Source organism: Rhincodon typus, chromosome 1 (assembly GCF_021869965.1).
Source record: "Rhincodon typus isolate 14 chromosome 1, sRhiTyp1.1, whole genome shotgun sequence".
Classification (NCBI taxonomy): domain Eukaryota; kingdom Metazoa; phylum Chordata; class Chondrichthyes; order Orectolobiformes; family Rhincodontidae; genus Rhincodon; species Rhincodon typus.
Window position 1 is genome coordinate 139,387,672 of NC_063332.1, and position 19,267 is coordinate 139,406,938.

At 42.1% G+C, this 19,267-nt stretch overlaps 1 protein-coding gene across 4 annotated transcripts in view; it reads left to right on the top strand.

The window, feature by feature from the left end:
• The window catches only part of rbm46 (RNA binding motif protein 46), an 87,216-nt gene extending 68,558 nt beyond the window's left edge, over positions 1-18,658 (top strand). For 3 of the 4 annotated variants that reach the window (XM_048600316.1, XM_048600309.1, XM_048600303.1), the window contains exons 4-6: positions 12,141-12,935; positions 13,294-13,364; positions 17,909-18,658. In XM_048600316.1, the coding sequence (XP_048456273.1) occupies positions 12,141-12,935; positions 13,294-13,364; positions 17,909-18,127 (1,085 nt within the window). In that variant the 3' untranslated portion in view covers positions 18,128-18,658. The remainder of the gene's footprint in view (positions 1-12,140; positions 12,936-13,293; positions 13,365-17,908) is intronic. The other variant, XM_020510568.2, reaches the window with a different exon arrangement.
• Positions 18,659-19,267: the final 609 nt, after the last annotated feature.

Sequence of the window (19,267 nt, forward strand, 5' to 3'; positions counted from 1 at the left end):
ACCAAGGGTGATGATCAGGGAGTGTTTTTGTGACTGGAAGCCTGCGTCCAGTGGAGTTCCATGGGATCACTGTTCTTGATTAACCCCTGCTGTTCCAGTGCTGTTTGTCAGCGCTGAGGAGGTTGGTTAGGTTAGTTGGCTGGACGGCTGAGCGAAGCGCCACCTGAGATTACCATGAAGGACTGTCCTTCTTGACCTCTCTTCTTGCCTCAGGTGTGGTGATCCTCAGGTTAAGCCACCATAAGCTGTCTCTCTCTCTCTCTAATGAGAGAGCAACCCTGTAATCCTAAGTCTCTGTAGAACTGTGGCAACTCTACTTAGTCTTGAATATAGGAGGGTTGATCAGTAAGTTTGTGGATGATACAGAAATTAGTGAGGTAGTGAGGAGGATAGCCTTACATTACAGGAGGCATTTAGACAATGAACAGGTAGGGTATAGAGGGATAACCATGTGCAGGCAGATGGGATTAATTACAATGGCATCATAGCTGACACAGACATGGTTGGCTGAAACTCCTGTTCCAGTGCTGTACTGTTCAGTGAGGATATAGTTGGTTTGATCAGTGGAAGATAGAATTCAAACTAAATAAGGGTGATGTGATTCACTTGGGCAGGACAAACAAGGCAAGAAAATACATGATAAACAGTAGGACCTGGGAATCACCAAGGATTAGAGAGACTTTGGTGTGTCCACAGGTCCGTCAAGGTAGCAAGACAGATAGATAAAGCGTTTCAAAAGGCATATAGGATACTTGCCGAGGCATAGCATTTAAGACCATCAAGGTTATGCTGGAACTGTATAAAATGTTGGTTAACCCCCAACTAGAGGATGATGTGCAGTTCTGGAAACCATATTATAGGAGGGCAGTGATTACACTAGACAGGGTGCAAAAGATTTACTAGAAGTTGAGGAATGGAGCTATGGACAGACTGAGAATGTTTTCCTTGGAGCAGAGGAGATTGAGAGGGCATTGTTGAGATGTATTAAATTGAGGGGTATAAATAGGAGAGACAGGAAGGAAGTTTCCCCCTTTCGAGGTTTCAGTGACCAAGGGGACATGGATTCAAGGGAAGGGAAAGGAGGTTTAGAGGGAATCTGAGGAAAAATGACAAGGCAACGTGCCAAGTGTTGGAAGGTAAGATTAGAATAATTAGATGCTTGCTTTTGACTGACCCAGGCTTGATGAACTGAAGAAAAAACAAAAGAACTGTGGATGCTGTAGATCAGGAACAAAAACAGAAGCGCTGGAAAAGCTCAGCAGGTCTGGCAGCATCTGTGAAGAAAAAAATCCGAGTGAACGTTTCGGGTCCGGTGACCCTTCCTCACAACTGTGTTGATGAACTGAAGGGCCATTTACAGTGTTGTCGCCCTGTATGAGTAAGGCAGTCCTTGAGTGGAGAATCACACCTGCTGAAGGCATGGAAGGTAGTAGAGTACAAAGACTAATGCTACACCACACCCAGACTTGTCTAGCTAAAGTGCCACAGACGCCAGAAGTGGCAACAAGCGTGAGTACCAAAATCAAATTGAGACATTAGAAAACCAAATTTGAAATGAGCAAAACTGCCAAACCAATGCCAGAATTGAGTCAGGGTACATTCTCTCAATAAGAGTCATTGTCCAAGTGGAAATTTGGATTTGTGGAGTACCACATTGGACTTGAGTGCTGCATTGTTGGAGGTGCTGTATTTTACATGTTAAACAAGAACCACCACCTATTTTGAGATGTAAAAGACCCCATTGTCACAACTTTGGAGAGACGATGCATTACTTCTGATAAGCCAGTCAATGTTTAGCCAACATTGCAAAATCAGATTAACTGATCATTATCACATTATCATCTGGGAGTTCGCTCTGTGCATATTTGCTGCTTTGATGTGGGTTAGAATAGAAAAACTACATTTGAAAAGTAAGTTATTGGCTGAAAAGTAATTTTTGATAGCCTGTTGTTATGAAATGCTATGTAAATGTAAGTTTTTTTTTACGAAGAGCTTGTTCTCATCAGTTCGCTGGTTTCTGATTTGATTCCATGCTGGAGGTACTTTTGAAGGCTATCTTGTGCAGATATTTCTTTTTGTTTTATTCATTCATGGGATATATGCTTCTCTGGCTGGGCCAGCATTTATTACCCATCCCTTATTGTTGCCATGAGAAGGTGGTGATTACCTGCAGCTTTGAATTCTCAAGAAGCTTGACAGCATCCAGGACAAAGCAGCCCACTTTATGAGCACTGCATCCTCAAACACCGCAGCAGTACTGTGTACCATCTGCAAGATGCATTGCAGAAATTCAGCGAGGGTACTTGCACAGCACCTTCCAAACCCATGACCACTTCCACCGAGAAGGGCGTCACCACTACCTGCAAGTTCCCCTTCCCGTCACACACACTATTACTGTTCCTTCATTGTCGCTGTCAAAATCCTGGAACTCCCTCCATGACAGTATTGTGAGTCTACCTACAGCAAATGGGCTGCTAGAAGGCAACTCACCACCACCTTGTCCAGGGCAAGTGGAATGGGCAATGAATGCTGGCCCAGCCAGTGATGCCCACATTCCATAACTGAATTTTTAAAAAGTCTCTTCAGTGTGGGTAGACCCACAATGCCGTCAGGAGGGAGTTCTAAGGTTTTAACACTGAAGAAGTGCAAAATATTTCCAAGCAGTATGGTGAGTGGCTTGGAGGGGAACTTGCAAATGTTGGTACTCCCTGTATTTTTCCAACTTTACCCTTTTAAAGATTGTAATGATCACAGGATTGGAAGCTGTTGCCTCAGCAAAATTGGCGAGTTATTGTGCATCTTGTAGATGATACTGCTGAAAACGTGCGTAAGTGATGGAGGAACTGAACATTTGTGGACCTGGTGCTTAGTTCTCGGTGGGGTTGAGCCTCATAAGTGTTGCTTAAGCTGCGTTCATTCAAGATGGTCAGGAGTATTCTGTCACATTGCTAATGTCTGCTTTGAAGATGTGAGAAAGGATTTGGGAAGTCTGAAGAACAGTTACTTGCCACAGGATTCCAAGTGTCCGATCTGCTTTTGTCGCTACAATATTTTTATAACTGGTCCAGGTCAGTTCCTGGTCAGTGATAACCCAGAATGTTGATAGCAGGTGATTCTGCAACACCAGAGCATCAGAGGCTGAGAGGTGACCACAAGTTTATAAGATCATGAGGGGCGTAGATAGGGCGAATAGCCAGGGGATCGGAGTCCAAAACTAGAGGGCATAGGTTTAAGGTGACGGGGCAAGATTTAAAAGGGATAGAAGGGGCAACTTTTTCATGCAGAGGTTGGTGCATGTATGGAATGAGCTGACAGAGAAAGTTGTGGAGGCATTTAAAAGACATCTGGATGGTTATATGAATGGGAAGGGTTGGAGGGATATGGGCCAAATGCTGGCAAATCGGACAAGATTAATTTAGGATATCTGGTCGGCATGGAACAGGTGGACTGCAGGGTCTGTTTCCGTGCTGTACAGCTCTATGACTCTAAGTCAATGGTTGGATTCTCTCTTGTTGGAGATGGTCATGGCCTGGACTTGTATGGTGTGAGTGTTGCTTACCCCAAGCCTGGATTTTGTCCACATCTTGCTGCATTTGGACATAGACTGCTTCAGAAAGTGAATGGTGCTGAACATTGTGCATTTATCAGCAAACATTCTCAGCTGTGATCTTATGATGTAAGGAAGGTGATTGATGAAGCAGTTGAAGGTGCTAGGGTCTAGAACACTACCTTGAGGAACTCCCACAGAGGTTTCCTGGACCTGAGATAACTTCCCTCCGACAACAACAGCCTTTGTGCTCGTTATGACTGCAGCCAGCAGAATTTTTCTCCCAATTCCCATCGGACTCTATTCTTGCTAGGGCTCTTCGATATCCTTTGTTGAATGCAGCATAGATGACAAGGGCAGTCATTCTTACCTCCCCTTTGGAGGTAAGGCCTTTTTGTAAGTTTGAATCCAGGCTGTTATGAGGTTGGGAGCTGAGTGATCCTGATGGAACCCAACATTAGTATGATTATAATGTCAGCCCTATATTAACTAGCCTGTAAAACAAGTCTTCAAATGTTGACGCTAGCCCCAGATATCAGTAAGGAGGACTTTGCTGGGTAGACATGGTTGAGTGTGCTGTTACTGTTTCCTAGTGATACATTCATTTCCCTTTCATAGTTTTGCAACATTTTTATCCTTTGATGCAACTGTGTGGCTTGCTAAGAACTTTCAGAGAGCAGTTCTGTGGCCAGGTGTCACATGTAGCAGTTGCTACAACTGAGTGGCTTGCTCGGCTATTTCATGGGTAGTTAAGAATCAGTCACATTGTGGTGGGTCTGGAGGCAGTCTGTAGGTCAGACCAGACTGAGTTCCTCCCCTGAAGGACGTTAGAGAACCAGATGGGTTTTTCCTGACAATCAACAGCAGTTTTCTGGTAATTATTAGATTTTTAATTTCAGATATATATTGAAATCAAATCCCACTATCTGCCATGGCAGGATTTGAATCCGGGTTCCCAGAACTTCAGTTGAGTTTCTGGATTAATAGTTTAGCAATAATACCACAAGGCCATCATCTCCTCCCCAACCACCGCACCAGATCTAAGCTCTGCCACATCCATTCACGAATGGTAGTGGATAAGTAAATAACTCACTGGAGGAGGAGGTTCCACAAATATTTCCAGTTTCAATGATGGAAGAGCCAGCAAATCAGCGCAAAAGTGAATGCTTTGCCTTATCAACAATTTTCAGCCGGAGATGCTGAGTGGATGATCCATCTCTGCCTCCTCCAGTGGGCCCCAGAAGTCTTCAGTCAATTCAGTTCAGTCCACGTGATATTTAGAAATGTTTGCAGGCACTGGATATTGCAAACGTTATGGGTCCTGACAACAGTCCAGCAATAGTACTGAAGACTTATGCTCCAAAACTGCCAGTTTCAGAAGGCAGCTCACCACCTTCTCAAGGGCAACTCAGTACAGGCAATAAATTCTGGCCAGCCTGCAACGCCCACCTCCCATGAGTGAATTAAAACAAATGTCAACCAGACATGGTAAGGACAGCAGATTTCCTTCCCTAAAGCACATTAGTGAACTAGAGGGGCTTTTACGACAATCAAAAATAGTTTCATGGTCATGATTAGAATTTTAAGTTCACGGTTGTTTTGAATTCAAATTCCATTATCTGCTGTCATTTGATTTGAACCCAGTGCCCAGAACATTACCAAGGACTCTGCAATACCACTGTGCTACCACTTTCTAGAAACTTCTAGATTTCCATATCCAACTGCACATTTACACACTCCAGAAATTGCAATCTATTTGAGATAAAAAGTATACAAAAATATGAGGGGCATGGTTCTGTAACCATGAGAGAAGTGTTAAATGATACATGCTAGAAAGACTAATTTGGAGTATTCTGTAAATGGTACAATTTTGATAAGTGTAAATAATCAGGAAGACCTTGATGGGTAAACAAAAACGATCCTTCTGTAGTCTACATTGATGTGATGTAAATTGGCAAACAAAGGTGTATCTCAGGAATGGTATGATGATGCTGTGGCCTTAGGAGGTTATTTTGTCCTGTTTTTCTTTAAAGAGAGGTTGTAAGGCAGACATGCCAAGCAGTCCACCAAGACCACTTGAGTAAACAACTTGAGAGGTTTTGGCTTTTTGTTTAACAACATGAATGGATCAGAGTTTCTGGGTTTTGGTTTTTCAGTAGCATCAGAAGCTATTGGGATCTCAACAAAATTGGAAGATTCAGTAAATATCTCCTTGCTGCTACTGTCCCTGAATTTTCTCTTAATGTTGTTTCTTCCTGGATTGGAAAACTGCATGTGAGAATCGATGTCTGAACTTGCCTTTTCAAGGGGTATGTTCATGAGGTGTTACTAAAGTGGAACAGTTTATTAGTACTAGTTACGTATGTATTATTCAGTGAGATTTTCCAATTGGATTAAGTTATTCTAAGTTCATTTTTCTTTTGTTTGTATTTTAACTATAATGGGGTTTAACTTGGGGAGGCGATGGCCTAGTGGTATTATTGCTGGACTGTTAGTCCAGAGACAGGACAACATTCTGGGGATCCAGGTTTGAATCCTGCCATGGCAGATGGTGGAATTTGAATTCAATAAATATCTGGAATTAAGAATCTAATGACGACCGCAAATCCATTGTCAGAAAAACCCATCTGGTTCACTAATGTCCTTTAGGGAAGGAAACTGCCATCCTTACTTGATCTGGCCTACATGTGACTCCAGACCCACAGCAATGTGGTTGACTCTGAACTGCCCTCTGGGCAATTAGGGATGGGCAATAAATGCTGTCTAGTCAGTGATGCCCTCATCCCATGAATGAATAAAGAAAAAAAGTTGTATTTTTGTTTAATGAACAGTCACATGGTGGCTGGAGCACAGCTTTTCACATTTGTCTTTAAAAAAGAAAAAGTTAGGGTCTAGGCTACCTTCTTAAAATATTTTGAGGGTGTCTGGTCTGGTCCATAACAATTGCAATTCTGAAAAGACCATCTCCTTGTCTCAGGAACCTTTTTCTGGTGTGGTCTTCTGGAAACTGCTGTTGTCTTCTCCCTGGATATGGGGTACGTGTATCTCCTCCTGACCAGTTCATCCCTAGTCCGCACTGCGTTTGACAATGGTTCTGTTTGAGTGGTCACTGCTGAAATCCATTTTTCCCCAGATGTATAATCCTGGGCCAGTACAGTCTCTCCTCTTTGCAATACCCTCATCCTTGATTTTGCTCTACCACCACTCTGGTCTCTTTCGGCCACAGTAAGTCAAATACAGTTCTCAGTTGAACATTAAAGATGCCAGCAAGCACTGTGCTGTCATGTGTTCCTGTACATGGGCGGCACGGTGGCTCAGTGGTTAGCACTGCTGCCTCACCAGGGCCCCGGGTTCAATTCCACCCTCGGGCGACTGTCTGTGTGGAGTTTGCACGTTCTCCCCGTGTCTGCGTGGGTTTCGTCCGGGTGCTCCGGTTTTCTCCCACAGTCCAAAGATGTGCAAGCTAGGTGGATTGGCCATGCTAAATTGCCCATAGTGTGCAGGGGTGTGTAGATTAGGTGGGTTATAGGGGGATGGGTCTGGGTGGGATGCTCCAAGGGTCGGTGTCGACTTGTTTGGCCGAGAGGCCTGTTTCCACACTGTAGGGATTCTGTTTTATTTTATGAATGCTGAGGATGTTGAGTAGCCATCCTAATGAGGCCTTTAAGGCCTGCTTCAAGGTTTGTACAAATCTCTGCCCAGCCATTTGTTGTAGGGCGATATGGAGCCATAGTTGACTCAATGATCTTCCAGGTACTCTGGCACCACAAAAACTGTGACCCACTGTCACTCATGACTTGTTCAGGGGTCCTGAACCTGGCAAATATTTCATCCAATTGGCTTCCGCTGATGCCGACTTCATGATTGACATCTCGAGCCAATGGGAGTGGGCATCCATGACCACCAACAACATCCATCTCTCTGTTAGTCCTGTGAAATCTACATGAATCTGCTACCACGTTGATTGAAGCCATTCAACATAGGTGAAGAGGTGACGAAAATGGCATCTCCCTTACTAATACACAGGATTTGCATGATCCTGTTTTCTCCTCAATCTGGGGAGAAATCTGGGCCATTCTACCTTCGCCCATCAAAAGTAGCTCCTGGTTATTTCTTTCATTCCCCCCATGTGAGGATGCCTTTGCACTTATTGCAGCACCTTTTCTCATAACAGAGGGAAGCAATAACAACTCTCATTTTCCACATTAAACACACATCTGATACAGACAACTCCCACCTTGCAAACAGGTCAGGGTTTATGGGCTGTTTCCATGATGTGTCTTTCCTCTCAGGACTAAGTACCACTTGGGGTAGCATGGTGGCTCAGTGGATAGTGCTGCTGCCTCACAACACCAGGGACCCAGCCCATTCCACTGTCAGGTGACTGTGTGGAATTTGCATGTTCTCCCCATGTCTGTGTGAGTTTCTTCCCTGTGCCTCAGTTTCCTCCCACAGTCGAAAGATGTGCAGGCTAGGTGGATTAGCCCCAGGTAAATGCAGGATTGGAGGGATAGAGTAGTGGGGAGGGTCTGGTGGGATGTTCCTCAGAGGGTTGGGGTTATCTCGATGGGCCAAATGGCCTGCTCCCACACTGTAGCGATTCTATGCATCTACTAAGCTTGAGACTTCATCCAACTTGTTGACATTGGTACCTTGTCTTCCTGGGCAAACTGCATAATTTTCAGGCTCCATTTGATAACATCCTTATTTCCCTATCTTGGTAACCTTGATAAAGCATCCACATTGCCTTGCTTCTCCAACTATTGGTATATGATTTCATATGAGCCAGTGCCTATCTAAACAGGCATGTTGCCATCACTGACGCTATTTCTGTATACGGGCCAAAAATGCTTACCTAAGCATCCTGTGCCCTGTCAGCAGCACGAAGTGCCTGTCATAAAGGAAATGGGTGAACTTCTTAACACCAAACACAATGCTCAATGCTTTCTTTTCCACTTGGATATACTTCTCCTCCATCTTTGTTAGTGACCTTGATGCACACACAATAGGCCCTTCCTCCCTGATCAGCAAGCTATGTGACAGCACACTGTCATCCCCATAAAGTGAGGCATTGCACATTGCCATGGCAACTGCGGGTCAAAATGAATCAACACTTCTGACCTTTTCAAAGCTTGCTTCACCGCCTGGTAAGGCTCCTAACATTCCTGGGGTCCATTTCTACGGCTGTCCTCTTCTCACCGGCCGATGCAGGGGTTTTAGCACGGTTGCTAGATCAGACAAGAACTTGCCACAGTATATTAAAAGTCCCAAGAACGATCTCATTTGAGACACATTCTCTGATCTAGAGGCCTTCATGATAGCCTCCATCTTCTTGGGTGCCTTGTGTAGTCCCTCGCCATCGATTACATAGCCCAGGTACTCTATGGAGTCTTTAAAAAAGTCTCACATTTCTCCCTTTTTACTAGTAGGCCATGCTTCTGCAACATTTTTTTGGCTTTCTTCTAGGTTTTTCAAACACTCCTTTTCTGAGGATCCAGTTGTGAATAGTGGTGGGCTACTAAACAATTCACTGGAGGAGGAGACTCCACAAATGTTCTCATTCTCAATGATGGAAGAGTCCAGCATTTCAGTCCATTCATAGCAATCTTCAGCCAGAAGTGCTGGGTGGAAAATCTGTCTCGGCCTCCTCCAGTGTTCCCCAGCATCATAGATACAGCTGCAGCCAATTTGATTCATTGCACATGATATCAGGAAACGATTGGAGACATGTATACTGCAAAGGCTATAGCATTCCAACAATAGTACTTAAGACTTGTGCTCCAGAATTTGCCGCTCCCCTAGCCAAACTCTCTAGTAGTTACAACAGGGGTCTAACCCACAATGTGGAAAATTGCTCAGCCATGTCCTGTATATAAAAAGCAGGACAAATCCAACCTGATCAATTGCCACCCCATCAGCCTATTCTTGATCATCAGTTGGGAAGTGGTGAGCCACTGGAAATCTGTGCCACAGAAAGCAGCCGAGGCCAAAACTTTGAAAGTTTTCAAGAAGGAGTTAGTGTAGTTCTTAGAGCTAAAATGATCAAACGGAGAAGGCAGAAACAGGGAAGAGAGTTAGGAGATTAGCCATGATTGTACCAAGTGGTAGAGCTCTCTGAGAGCCGAATAGCCTACTCCTGCTATTTTCTATGATTCTATCAATAGATTACATTTAAAGCTACATTTAAAGTTCTTGCATAATCTTTATTTTTTCTAAGGTAATCCTATTTTTATACAATATTAAAACCAAACAAACTGCGGATGCTGTAAATCAGGGACAAAAACAGAAGTTTCTGGAAAAGCTCAGCAGGTCTTGCAGCATCTGTGAAGAGAAAATCAGAGTTAACGTTTTGGTTCCGGTGACCCTTCCTCATAACTGATGGTAGCTGGGAAACCGTTGGTTTATATGTAGAACATAGGGAGGAGGATGGGGGAGGAAGAAAACAATAGGTTAGAGCCCGAAGAGAGAGAAGAGCAGTTGGATAGACAAAGGAGTTGATAATGATCTGGCTAGGAGGGTGAGTAGTTGTTAATAGGGACCGTTAGTGACTAACAATAGGTCTTGTGTAACGGCACGCTATGTGATAACAAAGCCTGATGTGTGTGGGGTTGAGGGTGAGGACATGGAACAGTTTAGGCCCTAAAATTATTGAACTCAATATTGAGTCCGGAGGGCTGCAGGGTCCGCAAGCATAATATCAGGTAATGTTCTACCAGCTTGTGTTGATCTTCGCTGGACCACTGCAACAAGCCAGAGACAGAGATGTTTGCCAGTGAACAGAGTGGTGTGTTAAAGTGGCAGGCAACAGGTAACTCAGGGTCTTTATTGTGAGCAGAACGTAGATCTTCTGTGAAGTGGTCACCCAGTCTATGCTTCATTTCCCCAGTGTAGAGGAGATCACATTGCGAGCAGCAAATGCAGTAGACTATGTTCTGGGAAGCGCAGGTGAAGTGTTGCTTCACCTGGAAGGTATGTTGGGCCCCTTGGATATTGGGGAGGGAGGAGGTTAAATGGGCAGGTGTTGCAACTGGTGAAGGTGCAGGGGAAGGTACAAGATGCCACCACCAGAAACATATTTGCCTCCCCTCCCTTGTCCACCTTCCACAGGGACCGTTCCCTCTGGGAAATCCTGGTCCGCTCTTCCTTCACCCCCAACCCCACCCACAGCCCCATGTCATCTTCCTCTGCAACTGGCGAAGGTGCAACACCTGCCCATTTACCTCCTCCCTCCCCACTATCCAAGGGCCCAAACATACCTTACAGGTGAAGCAACACTTCACCTGCACTTCCCAGAATCTAGACTGCTGCATTCACTGCTCACAATGTGGTCTCCTCTACATTGGGGAAATGAAGCATAGATTGGGTGACCACTTCGCAGAACATCCACGTTCTGCTCGCAAAAAAGACCCGAAGCTACCTGTTGCCTGCCACTTTAACACAACATCATGTTCACTGGCAAACATCTGTCTCTAGCTTGTTGCAGTGTTCCAGCAAAGCTGGTAGAACAACACCTGATTTTACGCTTGGGGGCCCTGAAGCCCTCCAGACTCAACATTGAGTTCAATAATTTTAGGGCCTAAGCTCTCCCATGTCCTAGCCCCCTACCCCACACACATCAGACCTTGTTATCATATAGCCTGCCATTGCGCACTACCTATTGTTAGTCACTAACAATCCCCATTAACAATTACTCACCCTCCAAGCCAGATCATTATCAACTCCTTTGTCTATCCAACTGCTCTTCTCTCTCTCCAGGCTCTATCCTATTGTTTACTCCCTACCCCATCCCCCTCCCTGTGTTCTATATATAAACCAATGTTTTCCCAGCTACCATCAGTTCTGAGGAAGGGTCACCGGACGCAAAATGTTAACTCTGATTGACGGACCCTCTGAGCTTTTCCAGCAACTTCTGTTTTTGTTCCCATTTTTATACACATTCACTAATTAGGCCCTGACCCTAAGATCCTCTTCCCACATTTATACACAGTAATCAATCCCTTCCACTACACACACTGTAATCAGCACTTCTTCCCACATGCTGCAATCAACTCATCTTACCCTCCATGGTCTAGTTGCCAGTGCTTGTAAAGCAGATTTGCCAGGGTAAGGAGCCTGTACAACAAGCAGACAGAAGCAAAAACACAGCTCAGCTTAATGTATCCTAGTTTTATCCATTCTCAATTCATTAGTCTGTCACTTTCATTTACTGGACTCTGGCTGAGCCATGTTGGTGCATCAACATTCCATTCCTGCTCAGCATTAACTGCTGGAAATATTTCTAAAGTTAAAGACAAACATCAATCTAATGAGTCAGGGATTGTCAGAACCTCTGGACTTAGTAGCCTCTTCTCCATAACTGTCATTTCTGCCTCAGAGGACGGGGAGCTCACAACCTCAAAGTAAAGTCTGCAACCCCTGAACCAAAACTAATTCCAGATAACAAATGTTTCCAAATTTCAGCTCCAACTGGCAGGCACAATGTGTTTCTCATTGCATAGTGATGGAAAGTAACGAGTAGTTTGATAATGCAAAACCTATATCTAAGCTCCTGCTGCTTCAGAAATAACATCTTGACCTCATATATATTTTTCAGGTACTTTCCAATTGTGGGGTCATACCATTCAGGTGGATTGGGCAGACCCAGAAAAAGAAGTGGATGAGGAAACTATGCAAAAGGTTAAGGTACTCTATGTGCGAAATCTGATGATATCCACAACAGAAGAGACAATCAAAATGGAATTTAACAAAATTAAACCTGGAGCAGTTGAACGTGTAAAAAAGCTCAGAGACTATGCATTTGTGCACTTTTTTGACAGAGATGATGCAGTTACAGCTATGAATATTATGAATGGCAAGTGTATAGATGGTGCTAGCATTGAAGTCACCCTTGCAAAGCCAGTTAATAAAGATGGCTCTTGGAAGTACACTCAAGGTAGTCAAGTCAATATTAATTGTGAAAATCAACGACTAACATTTACCAACAAAGAAGATGGGATAGCAAAAACTCCAGGAAGGTCACCAAGCTTACCGGCACGTCTGAATGGTCACCACAGCTCATGCTCACCTGAACTGGAAAGGTGCACATATCCTTTATTCCCTGGAATAAAGCTTACACCGTTGAGTATTTATTCATTGAAGCCTAGTCATTTTCAGTCCTCAGTTACACACTTGGAATATTACTGCAACAAAAATAATTGGGCACCACCAGAGTACTACCTATACTCAACTACAAGTCAGGATGGGAAACAACTGCTTGTTTATAAAGTGGTTATTCCATCCCTTGCGAACAGTTCACAAGGTACACTGAGCCATTTCATGCCTGATAAGCTCTGCACAATGCTGGAAGATGCTAAGGAACTAGCTGCACAATATGCACTAACACATTTAGGTTAGTATTTCTGGCTTTCTTTCTTATTTTAAATTTAAGTGCAAAGAATAGATGAAGTCTGCACTACGTTGCAACAATGTATATATTTTTAAATTAAATCACAGTTTCAGCTGCAGTTTTGAAGTAAGGGAAATGCTACCCCTTGCCTTTTACATTTCGTTCATTTAAAATAAATTTTAACTTCACTCTATTTGAGCAGCTGAAATAGTTTGTAGGCATTGCACCACATTCTGAATAAGAATAAAAGTCCCAAAAACATTTCATTTTGTAATGATAGCAGAAGCTTCTCTAATGTGCACAACTCTAGCCTTTCTGCTTTGAAACATATTTGTAAACTGTAAAATGTTCACACACACAGGGACATTCCAGAGATCTCTGCCTAAACTGTTAAGCCAATATATGTCACAAGAAACACCCTATTCTGATTTGGTGAGTACGTCAACAGGGCACTTTGGTAAGTTTTGTCCACCAAAGAGTCACAAAGCTCTGGATAGTTGGGAAACTAACACTCCTGATATATGACCAAATAAAGTAGAGCAATATGTTAGGGAGCGGCAAGAATTCCTTACGGAGACATCTGACTTTTGGGTGGACAATGAATCGAATTGCTAATATATTTTCAGGAAATTCATCAAATGTACTGTGATAAGGATAATTGTGGGAAAATATAATCTTTTGTTAAAAATACATCATTTCACAAACTGAGGCTTACAGTTTTTCTAATATGAGAATGGTGAGCATTCAGGATGTTTCGCTGTGCACAACCTATGTTTCTTATTTGAATATGCAAGGATATAGACCAAAGGAAGTCAGAAGGGATTAGTTTAATTTAGCGCTACATTCAGCGTAATATTGTGGGCCAAAGGACCCATTCCTGTGCTGTACAGTTCCATGTTCTATATGTTCTTTGATACATATATAGAAAAAATTGTTACAGAGCAGAAAACGCTATGAGGGATAAAAGCAAAGTTGAATTATGGAGTTGAATTTCAGTAGTAGTAACCCCAGTCATCTGCAGCTTGGCCCAGGATATGTGAAAAACTTAGAGAAACAACAAAAAATGTTGAGAGAAAACAGAGTTAATGTTTAGAATCCAGTGACCCTTCTTCAGAAACATTAACTCTGGTTTCTTTCCATAGATGCTGCTGGACCTACTGAGTTTCTCCAGCAATTTCAGTTTTTGTTTCAGATCTCCAACATTTGCAATTCTTTGTTTTATAAATGCTGTTGACACTGACACCATTTCTCTGAGGGTTCTGTGAAGTTCTACAGAAGTTACTACAGATAAATGGGGGAAAAAGAACCCATGAAAGTTCAAGAGATAGTAGGAACTGCAGATGCTGGAGAATCTGAGATAACAAGGTGTAGAGCTGGAGAAGGGTCTAGGCCCGAAACATCAGCCTTCCTGCTCCTCTGCTGCTGCTTGGCCTGCTGTGGTCATCCAGCTGTACACCTTGTTATCCATGAAAGTTCAATCCTGATTTTCTGATCGGGAAGGTCAGAGGGCAAGGCAAGGGATTTACAAAGTGTGAAAGAGCGGTGGGTTTGGAGAGTAGGCCAGTGTTAGAGAAATTGAGGATAACTGCAAGAACATATGCCTTAAACTGACTGCTAAATTGACTGAGGTCATGGAGGTTATTGATAATGATGAAGAGGATGCCAGTATTAATTTACATGAGGCCAGGGCCTATCTAGCTTGAGCAATGATGGGGCTAGGTTTTGAACTGATATCCTGAATAAGTTGTAATTATTAGTGAGGAGCACAATTTAAAAATGAAGTTTCTAACTAATAAAAGGGATGAGAATGGTGGGGTGCTGTATGGCATTTCTGTGATGAAGAACAGGTCTTCTGATGGAATCATGAGGTGATCCTGCAAGCAATGAAGGAAAAAACATGAGTGCCAAAGAATTTGCTATTGTTTATATAAACGGAACCATTGATTGAGGTAAAGTACCCTTTGGGTAATGTCAGATGACCTTGGGATTAATAAAAAAATGTATAAATGAGTATAAAACATATAAATGGCAATTTCATCAGGAGCATCAAAAGATTTGTCAAACTCAGCTGGCAGAGGGACCTGTCAAAGGGAGCTATCAAAAGTGTCAAGATATATAAAAGTGGTGCCTTTAAATATTTGAGAAAAAAATGGCCAGTGTCAGTGGTGAGTCAGAGTTTCAGTTTAGGGTGATTTCCCATCTGAATTTTCAGCTTCCCATGCAGTTCCCTCAGTTTGCATGTGGTCCTGACATGCACCTTGTGTCCACACTTCAGAAACAACCATCCAGGCCTTTGGAGTATCTGAGTCACTTAAAAAAAATTACTTGCTATTTTGGTTTGTTGGCATAAGGATTTCTATTTCTGGATTAATGCAGGATTGATTTCATAACCATCCATTACCACAATGTATTTCTTAATGTTTCAGACTCTTTGATATAGAGCTATAAATCACAACTTTAACGAAATGTTTGTGGTTAAAGGTTTAATCTTGTTGAAAGAATGTAAGTGTGGGAAATAATTTTTTTATGAATGACTGACTTTTTCTCAACATAGTCTGCAGCATGCATTTAGAGTTGTACCTTGATTTCATTTCTGCGTGGATCCTGAGGTGCTGAATACTAGGTGAGTTGGCATCATGGGTAAAGGACAAAGGGTGGTGTTTGGGAGCATTGATGCTAATTACGCATGGGGCTTCAGAGAGCCATGGGGGAGTAAGCAGAGAGGCATTGATTGATGTCAAGGATATATTTGCTCATTGATACTTACTTTGAATTCTGCCTGTTACACTCAGCCTCTGACCTCATTGTGATACAAAAGAGCTAAACTGAAGATGTGAGGTGAGAGTGACTGACATTAACATCAAGACAACATTTGACTGAGTATGGTATCATCGTGCCTTAACAAAATGGAATCAATAGGAATTAGGAGTAAATTCTTTTCTGGTTGAAGTCATACCTAGCTCAAAGGAAGATGGTTGTGGTTGTTGCAGGATCAATCTTCTCAGTCTCAGAACATCACTGCAGAAGTTTCATTAATAAATGAAATTTGTTCCATCACAGGGTCAGAGTGGGGATATTTGCCAATTATCGCATAATTCACCATCTGTGTCTCATCTGCAAGACACAGATGCGTGATGGAATACCCCCCACTTACCTAGATGGGAGCAGCTCCAACAGGAAGCTCAACACTATCCAGGATAAAATTCCTCTTGACTGGCACCCTATTCACCACCTCCAATGCTCATTCTTTCATTATTGATACACAGTGGCAGCAGTGTATACTATCTGTGAGATGCTCTGCAGCATCTCGCCCAGGCTCCTTTAACAGCACCTTCCAAACGAAAGACCTCTACCACTTGGGACATTAGCAGCAGATGCATGGGAACATGACCACATGCATGTTCTCCTTCAACTCACATTCCATCCTGACTTGGTTCTATATCATCCAGAATCCTGAATCTCACTTCCTAAAAGTACTGTAGGTGTATACACATCCCAAGGACTCCTGTGGTACCAGAAAGCAACTCACCATCATCTTCTCAAGGCCAGTTGTAGATAAGTGACAAATACAGACATAGTGATACCACAACCAATGGATAGATAAAAAAGAAGTGGCCCAGGGAACTTGGTAGAGACTACAAAAGGTGATTGAAGGCTTCTAAAGTGTGGCATGAGTGCTACAAATGGTCATTGGCCTAGTTAAAGGGACATAGCCTGGCCTAGGGTATTAATGGCAAAGTTTGGCAGAGAGCATGAGACATTTTAGGTGATAATGATGGGGCCCTTCTCTCTCTTTTGCTCTCTCCACTAGAAAGTTTGATTAGAAAAAGTTTTCAGCAATATCTGCAAGACTATTGAAGGAGGATTTTTCCTGTCGTGTTGCGAGCCTGACATTAGTATCAAATGAAGGCTGCACGTAGTAAGTTGGCAGTGATTTTTCCCAAATTAGCCAAGTGCAGACTGAGGGTGGGATCAACGTCCAACTAAGGATGACTCAAAACTGGAGAGACATTCAGTGTCTCTAGCTCAGAAGGGGATAAAACCTGCACTTTGGCATTTGAGGTACCTTTTTCTCAACTGTTTAAACTCTCAAAGCCAAAGAAAATGGCCTCAGTAGCCAGCTATCATAGATGCTTGGGCAACTGCAGCTACTGCTAAAGCCAGAAAACAAGGAACAAGCTGCATGGCAACCATGCTATGCAATGTTGGAACGTGGGACTAATATAGATTTAGAGTAGTTTTTGTTGGTGCAGCAGATTCAATAGGCTGCAAGGCCTCTTGTGTATTGTACAATTCCAAGTTGCCAGCACTACCACTCCCAGGCTGTCTCCAGGTTAGTTTGTGATACCTCGGAGTGTCCTGCATGCCCACAGGAACATTAGCCTTAATAGGCCATTAAGTATCATCAATTGGCTGCCCACCACTTGAAGGCAGATAACTCTGACAGCAAGACCCATCTAATGGAAAATATCCCAGTAAGAGGATGGTTCTCACACACTACCCAACAGTGCTAGTTTTTGTGCCTATCTGCCTCTATACTGACCCTCATCAAGCGCTAAAAATCCCAGCCATAGTTTCTATGAAGATATTGTGCTGTATCTAATCCGCTATTTTCAAACCCTGATTGTCTTATATTGTGCCTGTGAATTTAAGTCAGATGCTGATTTGTGAATAATTTTAAACTTTGGTCTGATTTTTTTTGTGACTGAAAAGATATCTAGCTTTCTACCTCCAGGCTATCAATGTAGCATTAAAATGCAGAAAGCAATTTAAAATATTTTAAACATACCTTTGGACAATTCATCGCGAAGGTTTTTGAAGCAATAATTAAGATCTTGTGACACAGAGTGGTGGCTGTCTTGATGTGGTATTTCTAGCCATGACCTTTGACTGTTGATTTATATTTTAAATTTTTATAACTGCACAATTTAATAATATATTTTTGTGATGTAATATGCGCATTTATGTATTTACAGACTACAGTTTGCGTCGGACCAACTCCGTTAATAGTCTCTCTCAAGTTGGTGCACCTCTTCCAACTTCTGCTTCCAGTTTGCTACAATACACATCTAGACCTTACTCCTATCCTAGCTACCCATTGTCAACAACGCTATCTCTCGGTAACAACAGTCATATTGGACAACGATTATATGTTTCTAGTCATGGGTCTTTCTTCTAAAAAAAAAGTACTGTGAGTGGAATACACAAATATTGTAAGGGTTCTTGGAATGCAAGTTAGCCTTCTAAAAATATTTTTCGTTCTGTGTTATGTTATGCAATTTATTGAGGCACAATTGTACAGTTCTTTTCCATGTATAAAAGCTTAATCAGATTGTTTTATGTTCTTGTTAAAGATTTCAGAATACTGTTAATGAATTTTACAAGTTTTTCATCACCTTGATGGTCTATTCGTCTGTTGGCCTTCAGTTATTTTGCTCTTTAATACATACAGCATTATTATTACATTAAATTAAGACCTCTTAATAGGATTGCGGCTGCACTAATGTACAGGAACAATGCTGTATTTTCTTGTTGCAGTGTTCACTGTCACACTGGGGTCAATTTTTACATACCCCATCCATCTCAGGAAATTGATAAGATTTGAATGCAACATTACTTTCACACACCGAACAATTTGTAGTCAATGGAGAGTAGTGTTAGTTGGATATAAAGCTGGTGTTAAGCCCAATACCATGGTTTCACTGAGTGAGTTAAGGTAAAATTACTCCCACTGTTTCAAATTGTTAAGATTGACATTTTTCTTGTTTTTGCTATATCTGCTTGTTCTCGTTGTTGTGAGAAAATTATTTATATTGTATTGGTTGAATCGTTGCAATCATGTGTTCAATTAAATATCACTAAAATTTTTTTCTTGTATTGTTTATTTTTAATGGAAAGCACATTTTAAGTGAGTCTTAACTGAATGCAAAACTGAGTAACAAATGGTAGGGCCATGAAATTCACATACTCAAACTAGATTATTGCTGTAAAGGAACACATTTCATTGAAGCTTTTCATCTTGCATTCATCCAAACAATCCACAAGAAACAACAATGTAAAGAAAAAGCATTTTATCTTGTCTGTGAAGAAGTATTGCTGTTGGAATGCACTGCCTTCTTATTCACTGTAAAATGCAATTTTTTTTCTCTTTACATTAGTATTTCTTACGAATTGCCCTGATGAATGAAAGGTGAGAAAGTTTTGTAAAATGTGACATTTTACAGCAGTTCTGTATTACCAAACAAGAAATCATTTTCAAAAGGTTGGATTCTTTTGTAATTTTCACATTTTCTATTTAATGTAAATACCAGCCAAAGAAGAAAATTAGTCTTTAA